The sequence below is a fragment of the Oncorhynchus mykiss genome, chromosome 3, assembly GCF_013265735.2.
Source record: "Oncorhynchus mykiss isolate Arlee chromosome 3, USDA_OmykA_1.1, whole genome shotgun sequence".
NCBI classification, from domain to species: Eukaryota; Metazoa; Chordata; class Actinopteri; order Salmoniformes; family Salmonidae; genus Oncorhynchus; species Oncorhynchus mykiss.
In genome coordinates this window covers 19,636,591-19,654,572 of record NC_048567.1, presented here as the reverse complement: position 1 = coordinate 19,654,572, position 17,982 = coordinate 19,636,591, and the positions used below count along the sequence as shown (strand labels likewise).

General features: G+C 44.2%; 1 protein-coding gene across 3 annotated transcripts in view; it reads left to right on the top strand.

The window, feature by feature from the left end:
* The first annotated feature begins 2,006 nt into the window (after positions 1 to 2,006).
* rims2a (regulating synaptic membrane exocytosis 2a) overlaps positions 2,007 to 17,982 on the top strand; it is a 236,513-nt gene continuing 220,537 nt past the window's right edge. Inside the window, exons 1-2 of one of the 3 annotated variants that reach the window (XM_036971069.1) lie at positions 2,007 to 2,231; positions 2,894 to 3,072. In XM_036971069.1, coding sequence (XP_036826964.1) covers positions 2,909 to 3,072 — 164 coding nt within the window. In that variant the 5' untranslated portion in view covers positions 2,007 to 2,231; positions 2,894 to 2,908. The remainder of the gene's footprint in view (positions 2,232 to 2,893; positions 3,073 to 17,982) is intronic. The other 2 variants (XM_036971142.1, XM_036971075.1) reach the window with 2 other exon arrangements.

Sequence of the window (17,982 nt, the reverse complement as noted above, 5' to 3'; positions counted from 1 at the left end):
TGTGGGGGTGCTTTGCTGCAGGAGGGGTTGGTGCGTTTCACAAAATGGGTAGGTAAGAAAATTCTGTGGATGTATTGAATACAACCTCTCAAGACATCAGTCAGGAAGTTAAAGCTTGGTCGCAAACGGGTCTTCCAAATGGACAATGACCCCAAGCATACTTCCAAAGTTGTGGAAAATGGCTTAAAGACACAAAGTCAAGGTATAGGAGTGGCCATCACAAAGCCCTGACCTCAATCCTATAGTTAATTTGTGGGCAGAACTGAAAAAGCTTGTGCGAGCAAGGAGGCCTACAAACCCGACTCCGCTACACCAGCTCTGTCAGGAGCAATGGGCCAAAATTCACCCAACTTATTGTGGAAGGCTACCCGAAACATTTGACCCAAGTTAAACAATTTAAAGGCAATGTGATGAAAGAAATAAAAGCTCAAATAAATAATTCTCTACTATTATTCTGACATTTCACATTCTTAAAATAAAGTGGTGATCCTAACAGACCTAAAACAGGACATTTTTTACTGTCAGGAATTGTGAAAAACTGAGTTTAAATGAGTTTGGCTAAAGTGTATGTACACTTCCGACTTCAACTGTATGTTGCAGGGCCGTCAAACACAAAATTAGACAGATTTTTTTTACCAATGATTTTTTAGCATTGTGACTCAAGGTGCATGATATTGTATAGGGGTTACTGTAGATGAAGGTTTCGTTGGCTGTGACAAGTGTTAAGTATGCCACCAGAAAGGATCCCCAAAGTTCCCTTCAGGTGGACAACAACTGGAAAGAGCAGGAGAGGCAGGCCAAAAACTCCCTAGCGACGGAGAGTAGTGGCTGAGCTTGAAGTGATGGGTCTCATGGGATAGCACAAGCTGTGGCCAAAGATGGAGACTGATGGCAGAAGATTGTTGCAGCCTTATGTACCGCCCGAGATACAAAGAGGATTAAGTAAAGCAGTAGCTACAAGTTCAACACACTTTTATCAGTGTTTTGGTGTTTAATGATTTCTTGGCATTCTGACTCAAAGTGGATTAGCTTGTGTTGGGCTCAGTGTATTGATGCTAATGGACTTGTTCTTTATGAGGTATAGTGTTCAATCCACTTTATCACGGAAGGATTTAGCTATGATGCTTATGCCTTATTTCATAATCCTATCAAACCTGGATCACGAGCACGGTTTGGGAAGGGGGGATGTTAGGACTGGACCTTCGGATGAGGGGTTATGATTGGGCCTTGAGATGAGGGGTTAGGGCTGGGCCTTCGGTCAAGGGGTTAGAACTGTGCCTTCAGTTGAAGGGTTAGGGCTGGGCCTTGAGATGAGGGGTTAGGGTTGGGCCTTGATAAGGGATTAGGACTGAGCCTTCGGGTAAGGGGTTAGGTCTGGACCTTGGGATGAGGGGGCTGAGCCTTGGGATGGGGTGAGAGTGGATAAGAGAGGTGTTTGACATGATGGGACTAAAATGTTAAGAAGCAGTGTCACAAGAAGCAGCTGATACATCAATGATAGACATGGACTGTGTTGGTGCTAGCTTTTTTCTAGGACAAATGTTTTTTATTTGTTATTATTGTACCTGGATGGTTAAAAGTAGTATAAAGTGTTACCAAATTAGGAATATGAATGCTGCATAACACAACTTTATTCATACCTCCAGTTGGAGAGGCAATCCTATCAGAAGAGAATGTGTGCTGCTCAACAATATGCTGCTGCACCACACAGCAAACTGGACAGCGACATGGTGTTGAAATGCACATTTCTAATGTGCCAGTTTTATTGTGTGCTGATGAAGATTTTAACTTTCGCTGTACATTTCACATCACCTTTCTTCCGAAAATGCTCTTTAACAGGCAAATGTTTTTTATAATATGGTCCAGCTGCAAATGACCTCCAGTCCGTGTTTTGCAAATGCCTGATGTCAACGAAAATACGTCGACAATCGCCCCTCTCCCCTTCCTTTTTCATGAGCCACTCGCGCTCAGCTTTGTTCTACGCGTCTCCATCGCTCCGCCTACTCTTCCTATCAGGATTTTTTCATTGCATCCATTTTTGTGCATTTAAGAAATCTCCAAGAATTATAAACCTGGAGGAAAGCGAGAAAGAGAGTGTGGGGCAAGGACTCGAAAGAAAAACTAACAAACAAGGAAAGAGGCGACGTCTTTATTTCAAAATGCGAGCAAACCCATTCTAAAGGATGACCGCGATGGGTTAGACAGGATTTAACATGATTGCAAAATAAAAGGCAAGAGCTCTATTCTATATTTCTCTACAATTCATCCGTGAATGGAATAGGATAATTGTGTTTGGAATGCTTGTTTCCAGAAGACCGTACATTTTGGTTATAAAACCAAAGGGCCTCTGTCCAGCATCTCCAGTGTATGTCTCATAGGCTACTGGAATTGGGGAGTTTGTGTGAGAATTAGGCGATCATTCTGTTGGATGACCGCGATGGGTTAGAATTAGTTGGGTCTTGTGTTCCTCACCGATTAATTTCTCTGTATTTATTATGAGCTGTAGCAGCCTGCTATAACAAAACCGCTGAATCCCATTCAGATAAGGTTCGTGTATTGGGTGGAAATTGAGGCTATATAGAAAGCATGTCTGCATTCCTTGTAAAAATGAACATTTTGACATATTGTGTCTTATTATTAAAGCCCAAATATACCGGCATGCGTCAGAATATATGTGAACAATCCAACCGAAATGTCTTGCATTAGGGTGGCCTATGCTAGTGGTTATGATTATGAATACAATAACCACACCAATTGAATATTTCAGCCTAATATTAGAGAGAAGCCATATGATTTTGAAATTAGGCAATTTTCTATTCAAATTAAGTATATTCATTCTATCACTCAATGTTGGTCTTTAAAAAAAAAAAATGTTATTATTATTATTTTTTAGCAATTGTGTGTAGCGATGTCAGCTCCACTCGGGCCCCGGGGCCCAGGCGCCCCCCCGCCGGCTGGAGCCCTACCCGACCTGCCGGACCTCAGCCACCTCACCGAGGATGAGAGGAAGATCATCCTGGGCGTCATGGACCGACAGAAAAAGGAAGATGAGAAGGAACAGTCAATGCTAAAGTAAGCCATTATGATTCGCTATCATTCAAACGTGTGTGAGAGAGAGAGAGAGTGGAGAAAGAGAGAGAGTCATTGTGGGGACATCGCGCGCTAACTGTCACGTCAGCCGTGCTCGTGCAGTGAGTGCTGGGTTGGGGTAACCCTGTTGTAACTGGTTGTCGCGAGCTGGAGCTGATCACATTTCAGGGTTACGTAGCCTACGTCCTGCACATGTTGCCTGTTCTAATGGGCTGATCGTTCTGAGTGTAGAGAAGATATATTTATGAACATCATTGCCTGTAGAAATAGCTTTTACAATAAGGCAGCATGTTGGCTATGCATTTAGTCTGTTCTCCAAATGAATTTTCGGATAATATGAGCAGGGAGAAGAATCTTTGAGTCGGCTGAATATGCTTCAGTAGCCTATGCCTTTCAACAGTTAGCAGTGCATTTGAATCCTAGGCTATTAAGCGGCCTTCTCACTCTGTTGGCTTTGGGTTGGGTTAGCAACGGGCGCCATCTTCGCGTCAAATCATACTACTTCCTTTTCAATCACGTACATATTACACAACAATGATGAAACAATGGCGTTTGAATAAATAATTAGATATGTCCTGTATAATGATTTTCAACGTTAGCCTATCTGTCAGTGTTATAAAAACGGGAACGTTCCTTCTCCTGTGTGTGCAGAATCAGATGTCGCTGAGCATTTCAGCACCACGGCGCTGTCCAGTTCTAGGCATAGAGCAGCAGCACAGTCCTATGCCGTTGACGCTTGCGCGTTTAGATGGATCATTCATTGCTATTCATAGGCTAAACTTTGTGTGCCAAATTATTGACATGCATTTGACAACGCTTTTAGTGTGATACTGAATATTGAACACAGTTATCTCTATCTAGTCACTTCCTGCATATATTTTATTATCCTCATGAAACAACCGGTTGTGTTTCCATAAACTGTAACTTCATTTTTTGTGGAAAAGTCTCAAACATCCACTATTTTACTGTGGTTTTGGGATTATATTAAGACTGCTGTATTTTTTTCATCTACTTTCCTCTCCTTAAGTCTTTGGAATTTGAATAGATATGAGGAGATATTGTACCACAGGTTGGTTCTGATGAGTTCCCTCGTGGATCTACACAGTGGTTCAAGGGCCAACATGCAGGTTTTTCCAAAGAGCCTTTTGGATTCCAGATGTTCGTCCTTTTCTTAGTCCCAAATGGCACACTATTTCCTTTATAATGCATTACTTTAACCTATGGGCCCTGCTCAAAAGTAGTGCACTCTATAGAGAATAGAGTACCATTTGTGATGCACACCTTGTCTGAAGTACCTCCAGACACTGATGATTTCCGTCATCGGGTAAATATTAACAGTTGGGTTTGTTCTGATGGGGACTGGGGAGGAAGTCGCCTAGTGGAGCAATACTGTGGTAAATATGACTCACAGACTCCATAACGGAAGGCAGGCCACCTCAGTTTGTGGTGCTGCCTGCGTGTGAATCATCCCTGGCTGTTTTTCCCATCGCTGAGTGCTTTTTGTATTCCTCTCTCTCTCTCTCTCTCTCTCTCGCTCTCTCTTTCTCTCTCTCTCTGTCCCTCTTTCCCTTTCTTTCTCTTCTCTTGTCTTCTCTCTCTCACGCTCTCTCGCCCTCTCTCTGCCGTCTCTCTCTCTCTCGGAGGTAAAGCGATTGTCAGCTTTAGTCACTCACAGCCATGCAGGCTGCCTGTGATGTCAGAGCCTAGTGTAGCACAACTAACTGAGTGTGTGCAGCAAGGATGCTAGTCTACCTTACAGGCGACATGGTCACTCAGTCACTGTTTCTAAAGTTCATTATTTTCAGACACACAGAGACTGGGGTGTTTTTACATTGTTTAAATGAACCTTTATTTAACTAGGCAAGTCAGTTAAGAACATATTCTTATTTACAATGACGACCTACCAAAAAACAAAAGGATTCCTGCTGGGATGGGGGCTGGGATTAAAAATGTAAAATTAAATACAGGACAAAACACACATCACAACAAGAGAGACACCACAACACCACATAAAGAGAGACCTAAGACAACAACATAGCATAGCAGCAACACATGACAACACAGCATGGTAGCAACACCACACGACAACAACATGGTAGCAACACAACATGGCTGCAGCACAACATGGTACTAACATTATCGGGCACAAAGGGGCAAGAAAGGTAGAGACAACAATACATCACACGAAGCAGCCAAAACTGTCAGTAAGAGTGTCCATGATTGAGTCTTTGAATGAAGAGATGGAGATAAAACGGTTCAGTTTGAGTGTTTTTTTGCAGCTCGTTCCAGTCTCTAGTTGCAGCGAACTGAAAAGAGGAGCGACCCAGTGATGTGGGTGCTTTGGGGACCTTTAACAGAATGTGACTGAGGATGATGGCTGCAGTAGGTATCTCAGATAGGGGGAATGAGGTCTGAGTTTTTTTTATTTTATAAATAAGCATCAACCAGTGGGTCTTGCGATGGGTAGAGATGTTGGGCTGGGATGTGGCTAATGCAGAAATACAGTGCCTTGCGAAAGTATTCGGCCCCCTTGAACTTTGCGACCTTTTGCCAGGCTTCAAACATAAAGATATAAAACTGTATTTTTTTGTGAAGAATCAACAACAAGTGGGACACAAACATGAAGTGGAACGACATTTATTGGATATTTCAAACTTTTTTAACAAATCAAAAACTGAAAAATTGGGTGTGTAAAATTATTCAGCCCCTTTACTTTCAGTGCAGCAAACTCTCTCCAGAAGTTCAGTGAGGATCTCTGAATGATCCAATGTTGACCTAAATGACTAATGATGATAAATACAATCCACCTGTGTGTAATCAAGTCTCCGTATAAATGCACCTGCACTTTGATAGTCTCAGAGGTCCGTTAAAAGCGCAGAGAGCATCATGAAGAACAAGGAACACACCAGGCAGGTCCGAGATACTGTTGTGAATAAGTTTAAAGCCGGATTTGGATACAAAAAGATTTCCCAAGCTTTAAACATCCCAAGGAGCACTGTGCAAACGATAACATTGAAATGGAAGGAGTATCAGACCACTGAAAATCTACCAAGACCTGGCCGTCCCTCTAAACTTTCAGCTCATACAAGGAGAAGACTGATCAGAGATGCAGCCAAGAGGCCCATGATCACTCTGGATGAACTGCAGAGATCTACAGCTGAGGTGGGAGACTCTGTCCATAGGACAACAATCAGTCGTATATTGCACAAATCTGGCCTTTATGGAAGTGGCAAGAAAAAAGCAATTTCTTAAAGATATCCATAAAAAGTGTTGTTTAAAGTTTGCCATAAGCCACCTGGGAGACACACCAAACATGTGGAAGAAGGTGCTCTGGTCAGATGAAACCAAAATTGAACTTTTTGGCAACAATGCAAAACGTTATGTTTGGCGTAAAAGCAACACAGCTCATCACCCTGAACACACCATGCCCACTGTCAAACATGGTGGTGGCAGCATCATGGTTTGTGCCTGCTTTTCTTCAGCAGGGACAGGGAAGATGGTTACAATTGATGGGAAGATGGATGGAGCCAAATACAGGACCATTCTGGAAGAAAACCTGATGGAGTCTGCAAAAGACCTGAGACTGGGACGGAGATTTGTCTTCCAACAAGACAATGATCCAAAACATAAAGCAAAATCTACAATGGAATGGTTCAAAAATAAACATATCCAGGTGTTAGAATGGCCAAGTCAAAGTCCAGACCTGAATCCAATCGAGAATCTGTGGAAAGAACTGAAAACTGCTGTTCACAAATGCTCCCCATCCAACCTCACTGAGCTCAAGCTGTTTTGCAAGGAGGAATGGGAAAAAAATTTAGTCTCTCGATGTGCAAAACTGATAGAGACATACCCCAAGCGACTTACAGCTGTAATCGCAGCAAAAGGTGGCGCTACAAAGTATTAACTTAAGGGGGCTTAATAATTTTGCACGCCCAATTTTTCAGTTTTTGATTTGTTAAAAAAGTTTGAAATATCCAATAAATGTCGTTCCACTTCATGATTGTGTCCCACTTGTTGTTGATTCTTCACAAAAGAATACAGTTTTACATCTTTATGTTTGAAGCCTGAAATGTGGCAAAAGGTCGCAAAGTTCAAGGGGGCCGAATACTTTCGCAAGGCACTGTATGTATCATTCCATAGTCTTACTAGCACTGATTTTGCAGAGAGTAGTTTTACTTCAAATGATCATGAGATGTGGTTGGTTTACCTACAATAGGTGAATGCACTTATTGTAAGTAAGTCCCTCTGGATAAGATTGTAGCTAAGGTGTATGATGCAGATGTATGATCACCCTGTCATGTTCCCTGTGTGGCCTCCCCCTTCCTCCCTCCCTTCTCTCCACCTCTCCCTCTCCTTCCTCCACCTCTTTCCCTCTAAATGCCTCAGTTGCCCTGTCTTCTCTCATTAGCAGAGGTGAACAAAGGAGTGTTGTGTGCCAAATATCACACTATTATTCCCCTCATAGTCCACAGGGCTCTGATCAAAAGTAGTGCACTATATAGGGAAGGGTGACAACTGGGATGCACACAGGGTATGTCACCCTCACAGCAGTTACTAATGTTAGTATTATAGTCTGGGCTGTTTGTCAACAAGTGATGTCAGCAGAGTGAACACACTGTATCAGACTACAGCAGTTCAGTTTGAAAAACATGTCACATGTTAAATACAATGTAGGTTTTAGGGGCTATTTGACATGGTGTGTTTTTATCCTGTATCACCTAACATGAGACAGGAACCTACGCTTTGCTATGGACACAAGTAGTGCACTATATAGGGAATAGGGAATAGAATAAGGCTCTAGCCAAAACTAGTGCACTATATAAGGAATATGGTGCAATTTGATAGTCAACCTGTAATGTAATAGAAGGAATCCTGAGATACAGAAGGAGACATAGAGAGAGACAGAAAGAGAGACAGAAAGAGAGACAGAAAGAGACAGAAAGAGACAGGGAGAGACAGGGAAAGAAAGAGAGAGAGAGACAGAGAGAGACACAGAGAGAGACACAGAGAGAGACAGGGAGAGAGACAGGGAGAGAAAGAGAGAGAAAGAGAGAGAGAGAGAGACACAGAGAGAGACAGGGGAGATAGGGAGAGACAGCGAGAAAGAGAAAGAAGAGAGAGAGACAGGGAGAGAAAGAGAAAGACACAATGAGAGAGAGACAGAGAGAGACACAGAGAGAGACACAGAGAGAGACAGGGAGAGAAGGAGAGAGAGAGAGACAGGGAGAGAAAGAGAAAGACACACAGAGAGAGAGAGAGAGAGAGACACACAGAGAGAGACAGGGGGAGACAGGGAGAGACAGGGAGAAAGAGAAAGAAGAGAGAGAGACAGGGAGAGAAAGAGAAAGACACAGAGAGAGAGAGAGAGAGAGAGAGAGAGAGACACACAGAGAGAGACAGGGGGAGACAGGGAGAGACAGGGAGAAAGAGAAAGAAGAGAGAGAGACAGGGAGAGAAAGAGAAAGACACAATGAGAGAGAGACAGAGAGAGACACAGAGAGAGACACAGAGAGAGACAGGGAGAGAAGGAGAGAGAGAGAGACAGGGAGAGAAAGAGAAAGACACAGAGAGAGAGAGAGAGAGAGACACACAGAGAGAGACAGGGGGAGACAGGGAGAGACAGGGAGAAAGAGAAAGAAGAGAGAGAGACAGGGAGAGAAAGAGAAAGACACAATGAGAGAGAGACAGAGAGAGACACAGAGAGAGACACAGAGAGAGACACAGAGAGAGACACAGAGAGAGACAGGGAGAGAAGGAGAGAGAGAGAGACAGGGGGAGACAGGGAGAAAGAGAAAGACGAGAGAGAGACAGGGAGAGAAAGAGAAAGAAGAGAGAGAGACAGAGAGAGACACAGAGAGAGACAGGGAGAGAAAGAGAGAGAGAGAGAGAGATAGCCAATCAAATGTTCAAGTTAAAGTGACGGGGTATTCACCTCTGACCCCACGAGGTCCAGAGCCTGCTGGTTGTCTGTTCTACCTGATTATTAATTGTACTCACCTGATGTCTCAGTTGTAAATCATTTTTGGAGTGGAACTGGCTTTGAGGTCCAGATTTGAGTTTTAGGGCTCTAGTGCTTGGTCAATTTTATGTCCCTCTGATACCGATTGGTTGTTTCCCCATACTAGCCTCCTATCCTTACAGTATACAGTAGTTCAACTTATTCCACTTATTGTTTCCAATCAGATGTAGTCTCTATAGCAGCCATAAGGTGTTCTAGAGCTCTGATTTGTTCAGAGAAACATCCATACATGTTCTGTGAGTTTAGTTAACGAACAGCACTAATACTAGGTGATGTGATGCAATATGGAAGGATTAAAGGCATTGCACACTACTCCAATTAACCAAGCATCCATCACTCCAGGTCCACTGGCACTTCAAACAGACTGTAGCCAGCTAGCTGTATGCCTGCTGCAGCAGCCGGTCAGCTCCTCATGCTTCACTGAACCTCTGACTGTTACAGTAATGACAGATCCGGGACCCCTCCTCACCCAAACACCCTGGGATGCAGAGACCCAGGGCCACAGGGAGGATCCACAGATCCGCAGCCCAGGATCAGCAGTCCTAGTTGGGTTAACCCACAAGGCCCAGACGAGACCCGGGGGTCCACTTCTTCCAGAGAGTGACCTGGTGCCCCATGGTGCCCCACGGCGGAGGAGACCCTGTCTCTGCAGCCACTCTCCACTCCTGCGGTCCTTGTCTTGTAGGCTGACTCATTATCCGTGTCCCAGTGCTCACCAGGGGCCTCCACTGACAGTCCTAATTACAGCAGCTGCCTCGTGTGAGGGACTCCCACCGAGATAGTGCTATTCTGGGTCTAAGACGTCTGCCACCGTGGCCCTGTCCGGGTCCTGCACCCCCGTCTAAAGAGCAGGGCAATAGAGGATGCCCCGGTCCCCACCCCCTGCTCCATCTCGTCTAAAGAGCAGGGCAATAGAGGATGCCCCGGTCACCACCCCCTGCTCCATCTCGTCTAAAGAGCAGGGCAATAGAGGATGCCCCGGTCACCACCCCCTGCTCCATCTCGTCTAAAGAGCAGGGCAATAGAGGATGCCCCGGTCCCCACCCCTGTATGTACTGTATTTTACTCCAAAGGGACTTGTATGGCAGGGGCCATGTACCCTGTCTGTCCAGAGTTGTTAATGATTAATGAATGCCAGTATGTTGACCATAATGATAGTCTTCTAAGAGTTGCCTAGACATCCTTCATGACTCAACCTTTTACCTCTCTTGCTCTTGATTCTCTACATACTCCTCATGTTACTAGGAAGATGTCTTATCAACACACAGGTCCTGAGAATTCTATGGGTCAGTAATGTCATAGTTACAACTCAATGTGAGGAAAAAGCATGCTGGCAAAACCCTGTGCTTCCTCACAAAGTGTGTGTGTGTGTGTGTGTGTGTGTGTGCGTGTGTACAGGTGTGTGCGTGTGTTTGTGTGGTAGGTAAAGAGGGTGAGGGGTGGGGGGTGGAGGGCTTCTGAAGAGGTTTGACCAAGAATTGGCTTTCTTTTCATTCACCATTTTAGCATAGCAATGTCATTGATTTCCCCAGCCCAGTTCATTCATCTCATAGAGGCAGAGAGCAGCATTAGCTGCATTGTGGGCAATGGAGTCCTCAGAGGGCATGAGCTCACAGCTCCAGGAACCAGAGGAGGCTCCTCCCCTTGCTGTACAGCAGAAGCCTGTGGTTGTAGTGGTTGTGTAGTGGTTGTGTAGTGGTTATGTAGTGGTTGTATAGTGATTTAGGACAGCAGAAACCTATGGTTGCGTAGTGGTTGTGTACAGCAGAGACCATTATGGTTGTGTGGTTGTGTGGTGAGGTAAAGAGGCATGTGCATTTCTCCAAAGCATCCCACTGGACAATGTAGACACCCACTCTCCCTCTTTACCATGCGAAGAGCAGTCTCCCATCAGCACAGTCTCACATCCCCCACCACACCCCCATGGGAGGGAGAGAGAGAGAAAGGGGGGTGGAAATAGAGAGGGGGGATAGATAGAGAGAGAGCGGGAGAGGGGGGTTTGGGGGGGTGCTTGACACTGTAAAGCAGAATGTATGCCAAAGGAATATAGAATGTTAATTAAAGGAACAATGCGTTTTTGTGAGGCTAGGATTCTGATAGGCTGGAGTCTGGTTAGAGTTACACCAAACATGGAAATGTGGCTTGTCATAACCAGTTAATATTTCCACTTATCTCTCCCACTACATTTTATTCTGTCTCAGTCTGAACTGCCTTCTTCTTTGGCACTCACCATCTCTCTCCATCTATTTAATGCCACTTTGCTTCAGAGTATCTGTTGAGTTTGAAACCTTTCCTAAAACACTGAAAGCAAACTTTGAGGTTACATTCACAGTGCATGTCTCTTTAGACCTGATCTGATACAGTCCTTATTAGGATAATGCAGTTCAGTTATAAACTCAGCAGAAAAAGAAACACCCCTTTTTCAGGACCCTGTTTTTCAAAGATAATTCGTAAAAATCCAAATAATTTCACAGTTGTAAAAGGTTTAAACACTGTATTTTAAGACACTAACAGATTACAGCAGAAACCTATGGTTGCGTAGTGGTAGGCAGTTAAGGTCACAGTTAGAACTTAGGCCTTTCTACAGACTCTGAAAAACACCAAAAGAAAGAAAGGCCAATTGTGTGTCGCCATATGGACCTCCCGGTCGCGGCCGGCTGCGACAGAGCCTGGGCTCGAACCCAGAGTCTGTGGTGGCACACCACTGTGATGCAGTACCCTAGACCACTGCGCCACCTGGGAGGCCCAGATGTTTCTTTTTTTTATGTCATATATACAAGGTGCACTGAGAAGCGTTATAGTCCGTGTTGTTCTGTGAACTAGCTACATTTCATTTTTTATTTCACCTTTATTTAACCAGGTAGGCCAGTTGAGAACAAGTTCTCATTCACAACTGCGACCTGGCCAAGATAAAGCAAAGCAGCACGAGGATGTGCAAGCAGAAATTCAGGTGTACAAAAGAGCAGAAAAACAAAAACAAACATGGGGATGAGGTAGGTAGTTGGTTGGATGGGCTATTTACAGATAGGCTATGTACGGCTGCATTGATCGGTAAGTTGCTCTGACAGCTGATGCTGATGCTTAAACTTCAGTGATTTTTGCAATTCGTTCCAGTCATTGGCAGCAGAGAACTGGAAGGAAAGATGGCCAAAGGAGGTGTTGGCTTTGGGGATGACCAGTGAAATATACCTGCTGGAGCAGGTGCTACAGGTGGGTGTTGCTATGGTGACCAGTGAGCTTAGATAAGGCAGAGCTATACCAAGCAAAGACTTATAGATGAGCTGGAGCCAGTGGGTTTGGCGACGAATATGAAGCGTGGGCCAGCCAACGAGAGCATACAGGTCGCAGTGGTGGGTAGTATATGGGGCTTTGGTGACAAAACGGATTGCACCATGATAGACTGCATCCAATTTGCTGAGTAGAGTGTTGGAGGCTAATTTGTAAATGTCATCGCCGAAGTCGAGAATCGGTAGGATAATCCATTTTACAAGGGTAAGTTTGGCAGCATGAGTGGAGGCTTTGTTGCGAAATAGGAATCCAATTCTAGATTTAACTTTGGATTGGGGATGCTTAATGTGGGAGGAGAGTTTACAGTCTAGCCAGACACCTAGGTATTTATATTTGTCGTCATATTCTAAGTCACAACCATCCAGAGTAGAGATGCTAGTCGGGCGAGTGCGGGCAGCGATTGGTTGAAGAGCATGCGTTTCATTTGACTTACATTTAAGAGCAGTTGGAGGCCACGGAAGGAGTGTTGTATGGCGTTGAAGCTCATTTGGAGGTTTGTTAACACAGTGTCCAAAGAAGGGCCAGATGTATACAGAATGGTGTCGTCTGCGTAGAGGTGGATCAAAGAATCACCCGCAGCAAGAGCGACATCATTGATATATACAGAGAAAAGAGTCGGCCCGAGAATTCAACCCTGTGGCACCCCCATAGAGACTGCCAGAGGTCGGGACAAAAGGCCCTCCGATTTGACACACTGAACTCTATCTGAGATGTAATTGGTGAATCAGGTGAGGCAGTCATTGATTGACAGAGTCGAAAGCCTTGGCCAGGTCGATGAAGACGTCTGCACAGTACTGTATTTTATCAATGGTGGTTATGATATCATTTAGTCATTTAACAGATGCTCTAATCCAGAGAGATTTACAGGAGCTATTAGTGTTTTCTGCCTTGCTCAAGGGCACATCAAAAGATTTTTCACATCGTCAGCCCGGGGATTCAAACCAGCCCAACACCTTTAAGCACTAGGCTACCTGCTAGCTTGCTTAGTGTCAGTAGCACACTGAGGGAGTGAAGCATTGACGTAAGAGATGGTATCAGCTGAAACCATTGGTTGAATAGTGGGTGTGTATTGGTTATGTAGTGGTTGTGTACAGAAGAGATCTATGGTTGGGAGGTTGTGTTGTGGTTTGGTAGTGGTTTCTGTTGTATGAGAGGTGAAACGGCCTGCGTTCTGTGAGCTAGCTGGCTGAATGTCAGTAACTGGCTGAGGGAGAGAGAGAGCAGCTCTATACTGACGTATGAGATGGTATCTGGAGCCTGTTCTGCTGCTGATTTGACAGGAACAGGACATCAGGCCCATTCACAGAGAAATAATTCTCGTCATCTCCAACAGCACACGGCTAGCTTCTCTGGGACAGGGACAGGAGGAGCCCATTGTCTCCCAAAGCTTTGTTCTTTATTAAACACATAGATCTGCATTAGTCACCAGTGCCCATATGCACATATTCACTTCCGTTCCATTCTATTCTTGTTGATTAAGTACGAAAACACGCCATGGAAATGTACGTTTCTCACCGAGACGTTTCAATCACATTTGCAGAGCACAGTGTTTACAGTGTACAGTAACAGAGAGTATTTCTGGTAGGGACTGTAGTAGCAGTATAGTGTATTGTAGTTTAGGAATGTAGTGTGCTGCCCAGGCCGAGCACAGTATATACAGTGTACAGTAACGGAGATTATTCCTAGTAGGGACAGTAGTAGCAGTATAGTGTATTGTAGTGTAGGGATGTAGTGTGCTGCCCAGCCAGAACACATAGCTCCTGGCGTAACACTGTTACATAAGCCTCTGACAGAGAGCATGCTGGGAAAAGGCAGTCTGGGCGGCCGGAAAGCGGGCAGTCAGCATTACTGAGGAGGGGCTGGTGAAACCAGAGAGAGAGAGGCGGGAGACCAGAGAGAGGGGGGGGGGGGGGAAGAGAAAGATCGAAAGTTTGCAAAAGAGGGAGAGAGAAAGAGGGGGAGGGCGATACAGAGAGGGAGACAAAAAAAGGAGAAAGTGAAAGAGAAAGAAATACTTTTTTGACCCATGGAACCAAGCAGCTGAGGAGAGAATACAGTATATGAACAGCATCTACAAGCATGGATATGAACCTATATCCTATTAATCTGGTGTCGTGTCTTTACTATCATTAATTGAAGACTTATAGTTTTTATCAAAGATTCTCTGTAATTAGTATTACGCGATCAACGGATTAATCATGTAACTAATTAACTAGGAAGTCGGGGAACCAAGAAAAAATATTCAGATTACAAGGTTATAATTTCCTAATATAACCTTTCAGATATTTTAATATCTGATTCATAGTCTTCTGATTAATTAATTATTTACTTTACCTCACGTTAGTCTCATTCCAAACGTCGTAATTGTTGGTTATCTGCATGAACCCAGTCTTCACTATGAGGGGATAGTTCAGAGTGACATTAATTTGTTCGCTATAGAATGGCGGTTGTCGTTCTTCGCGTTCAATGATACCGAATTCCTAGCTGCAGACTAGTAATTCATATCAAAGACTTGTTCTTATTCTGTCGGTATCGATAGTCTAAGAGTTTAACCACGTGGTATGGTTAAAAGATTCACCAATGTTCTACAACCTTTGTCTCCATCCTAATCTAGAAAGGCATGGTCTGCAACCTTTAGCCATCTCGTAATTGAGATAAGCTCGGTCTGCTGATCGAAAACCCAGGGGGGTTTTTATTCGGAATTGCAGAAAAGTGCTGTCCCAGGATGTCTGACCCTAACTGGGCTCAGGGGCGGTCCTCTGATTTAGTTCAAATCAAAAGGGAATTGTATTTTTCTTCGTTAAACAGTCCAACATCATATTACACAATTATACAAACAGTATCACACTCACTCATTCATCTAATACAACAATTAGATGTAAACCTCATATCTGAGGCTATTATATAAACAGCGTTATGGTAATGTGGCCACACCGTCTCCCATGAGCTTCCCCAAGTTGTGACAAAAGGACCTGTTCGTAGCTGGATTCTTCATCAATATTTTATACTTTCTCCGGAACATGAAATTTGTTCTGTGAGGTGGAAGGATTTCCTTTGTTCTCTATGAAAATGTACTCTCTCTATACTGGGCCATGTGGCAGGGTCTTCTCAGGAATTTATGACCTCTCTGACCACAGCAACCTAGTTGAAGGAGGCAAGGGGGAGGCAGGGAGAGGGGGATGGGCTTGCTATACCCAAAGAGGCCAACATCATGACACTGGGCTTGTAGTTTTCAGTCAAAGATGACTTCTAGTTCCTTGCAAACAATTATTTATTTGTTGGGGGTTCTTTTTCTGCAGCATGAGCTTGAGGTTTTTCAGCCATGAACTGTAGCTACTACTCAGTACACCCAACTCTGATCAACTGTTCCAAGTTCCAACGTACATCACGGTCCTCCTAACTATGGTGTTTAAAGGTAGTGTGAAGGTGGTGGGGATATTCCTGTATTATTCCAGAATGTTCTGTCATTGTAGATATCCAGAGTCAGAGAATCCTGTTTCATTTTTCTCTGTGGTGAAACTCCCCCAGGCCTCGTTTTATGATTTCTGAACTCCAAAAGGTTAGGGAAAAGGCATCTCTCTCTGTTCTGCACAACAAGGAAGTCTTGAGTGGTTTGTTGTGTGTGTGTGCGTGTGTGCACATACTGTATATATTAAGCACTGGGCCTTTACTTTTCTAGTATTAGCGGACCAATTTAGATGTCTGTAGCACGGGCAAACATTTTTTTACCACGTCTCTGGTAGTTGTATAATTAAGAACAGTATCTTGCAGGATTCAATATTTGGAATTGTAAGAGTTGTTGCCCTGTCCCTTTCTCTGCGATTGTCATTCTTTAAAAAAAACTTTTCCCCCTTTTTTCATGATAGCCAGTTGGTAGTTACAGTCTTGTCCCATTGTTGCAACTCCCGTACAGACTCGGGAGAGGCGAAGGTCGAGAGCCATGACTCCTCCGAAACACGACCCTGCCTAGCCTCACTGCTTGATTAACCCGGAAACCAGCCACACCAATGTGTTGGAGGAAACACCGCCCAGCTGGCGACCAAAGTTAGCTTGCGAGCACCCAGCCCACCACAAGGAGTTGCTAAAGCACGATAGGACAAGGAAATCCCGGCCTGCCAAACCAGGACGACGCTGGGCCAATTGTGCATCGCCTCATGAGTCTCCCGGTCACGGCCGGCTGTGACACAGCCTGGGATCGAACCCGGCTCTGCAGTGACACCTCAAGCACTGCGATGCAGTTCCTTAGAATACGGCGCCACTCAGGAGGTGCAATTGTCATGCAAATGGATCCAGAAAGATCAAAACCCTTTCCTCAATCATTCACATCAAAAAGTGCAAAGTGCAAAACACACAAAACATCAAATGAAATATCTTTCTTGATCAAATAACATGGAAAACAACCACCTTTTGTGCAGTATTAATTTACCATCCTTACTAACCACTTAATGTAAATGTACATTATTGTATTGTACATACAGTGACAAGAAAAAGTATGTGAACTCAGTACAGACAATAGATTAAATCAGTGTGCTTAAACTAATAACACACAAATTATAGTTTTTTTGTGTCTATATTGAATAGATCATTTAAACATTCACAGTGTAGGTTGAAAAAAGTATGTGAACCCCTAGATTTTGTTTAGATCTACCTACCCTGCCCAATAAAAAACATTCACAAAATTTGAGTTTGCTATTCACAAGAGGCATTGCCTGATGTGAAACATGCCTCTAACAAAACATATCTCAGAAGACCTAAGGTTAGGAATTGTTGCCTTGCATAAAGCTGGAAAGGGTTACAAATTGTCTATACATTGAGAAATTTCAGCACTGTTGCTACTCTCCAAGAGCACAGCGCCGAATGCTCAATGAGGTTAAGAAGAATCCTAGAGTGTCAGCTAAAGACATCCAGAAATCTCTGGAAGATGCTAACATCTCTGTTGATGAGTCTACAATACGCAAAACACTAAAGATGTAATGGGTGCGTGTTGGTAGCAGGGAAGTCAGCGTGTTGGTAGCAGGGAAGTCAGCGTGTTGGTAGCAGGGAAGTCAGCGTGTTGGTAGCAGGGAAGTCAGGCGCAGGAGAATCGAACTTGGTATAAACAGAGTTGTTTAATCAGTGCTTCACAAAACTCCAAAACCAAAATGACAAAATAATAAAAAGTGGGTACAAAACCCGTCGCGCTCCAACACATAATACATAAACAAACAATCAAACAATCTCCGACCCCAGACATGAGGGGAAACATAGGGTTAGATACACAACATGTAATTGATGGGATTGGAAACAGGTGTGAAGGGAAACAAGACAAAACCAATGGAAAATGAAAAATGGTTCAGTGATGGCAAGAAGGTCGGTGACGTCGACCGCCGAACACCGCCCGAACAAGGAGAGGGACCGACTTCGGCGGAAGTCGTGACAAAAGAAGAATGGTGTTCATGGGAGGACACCATGGAAGAAGACACTGCTGTCCCAAAAAAATGTGCTGCACGTCTGAAGTTCGCAAAAGAGCACCTGGATGTTCCACAGCTCTACTGGCAAAATATTCTGTGGACCAATGAAGCTAATGTTGAGTTGTTTGGAAGAAA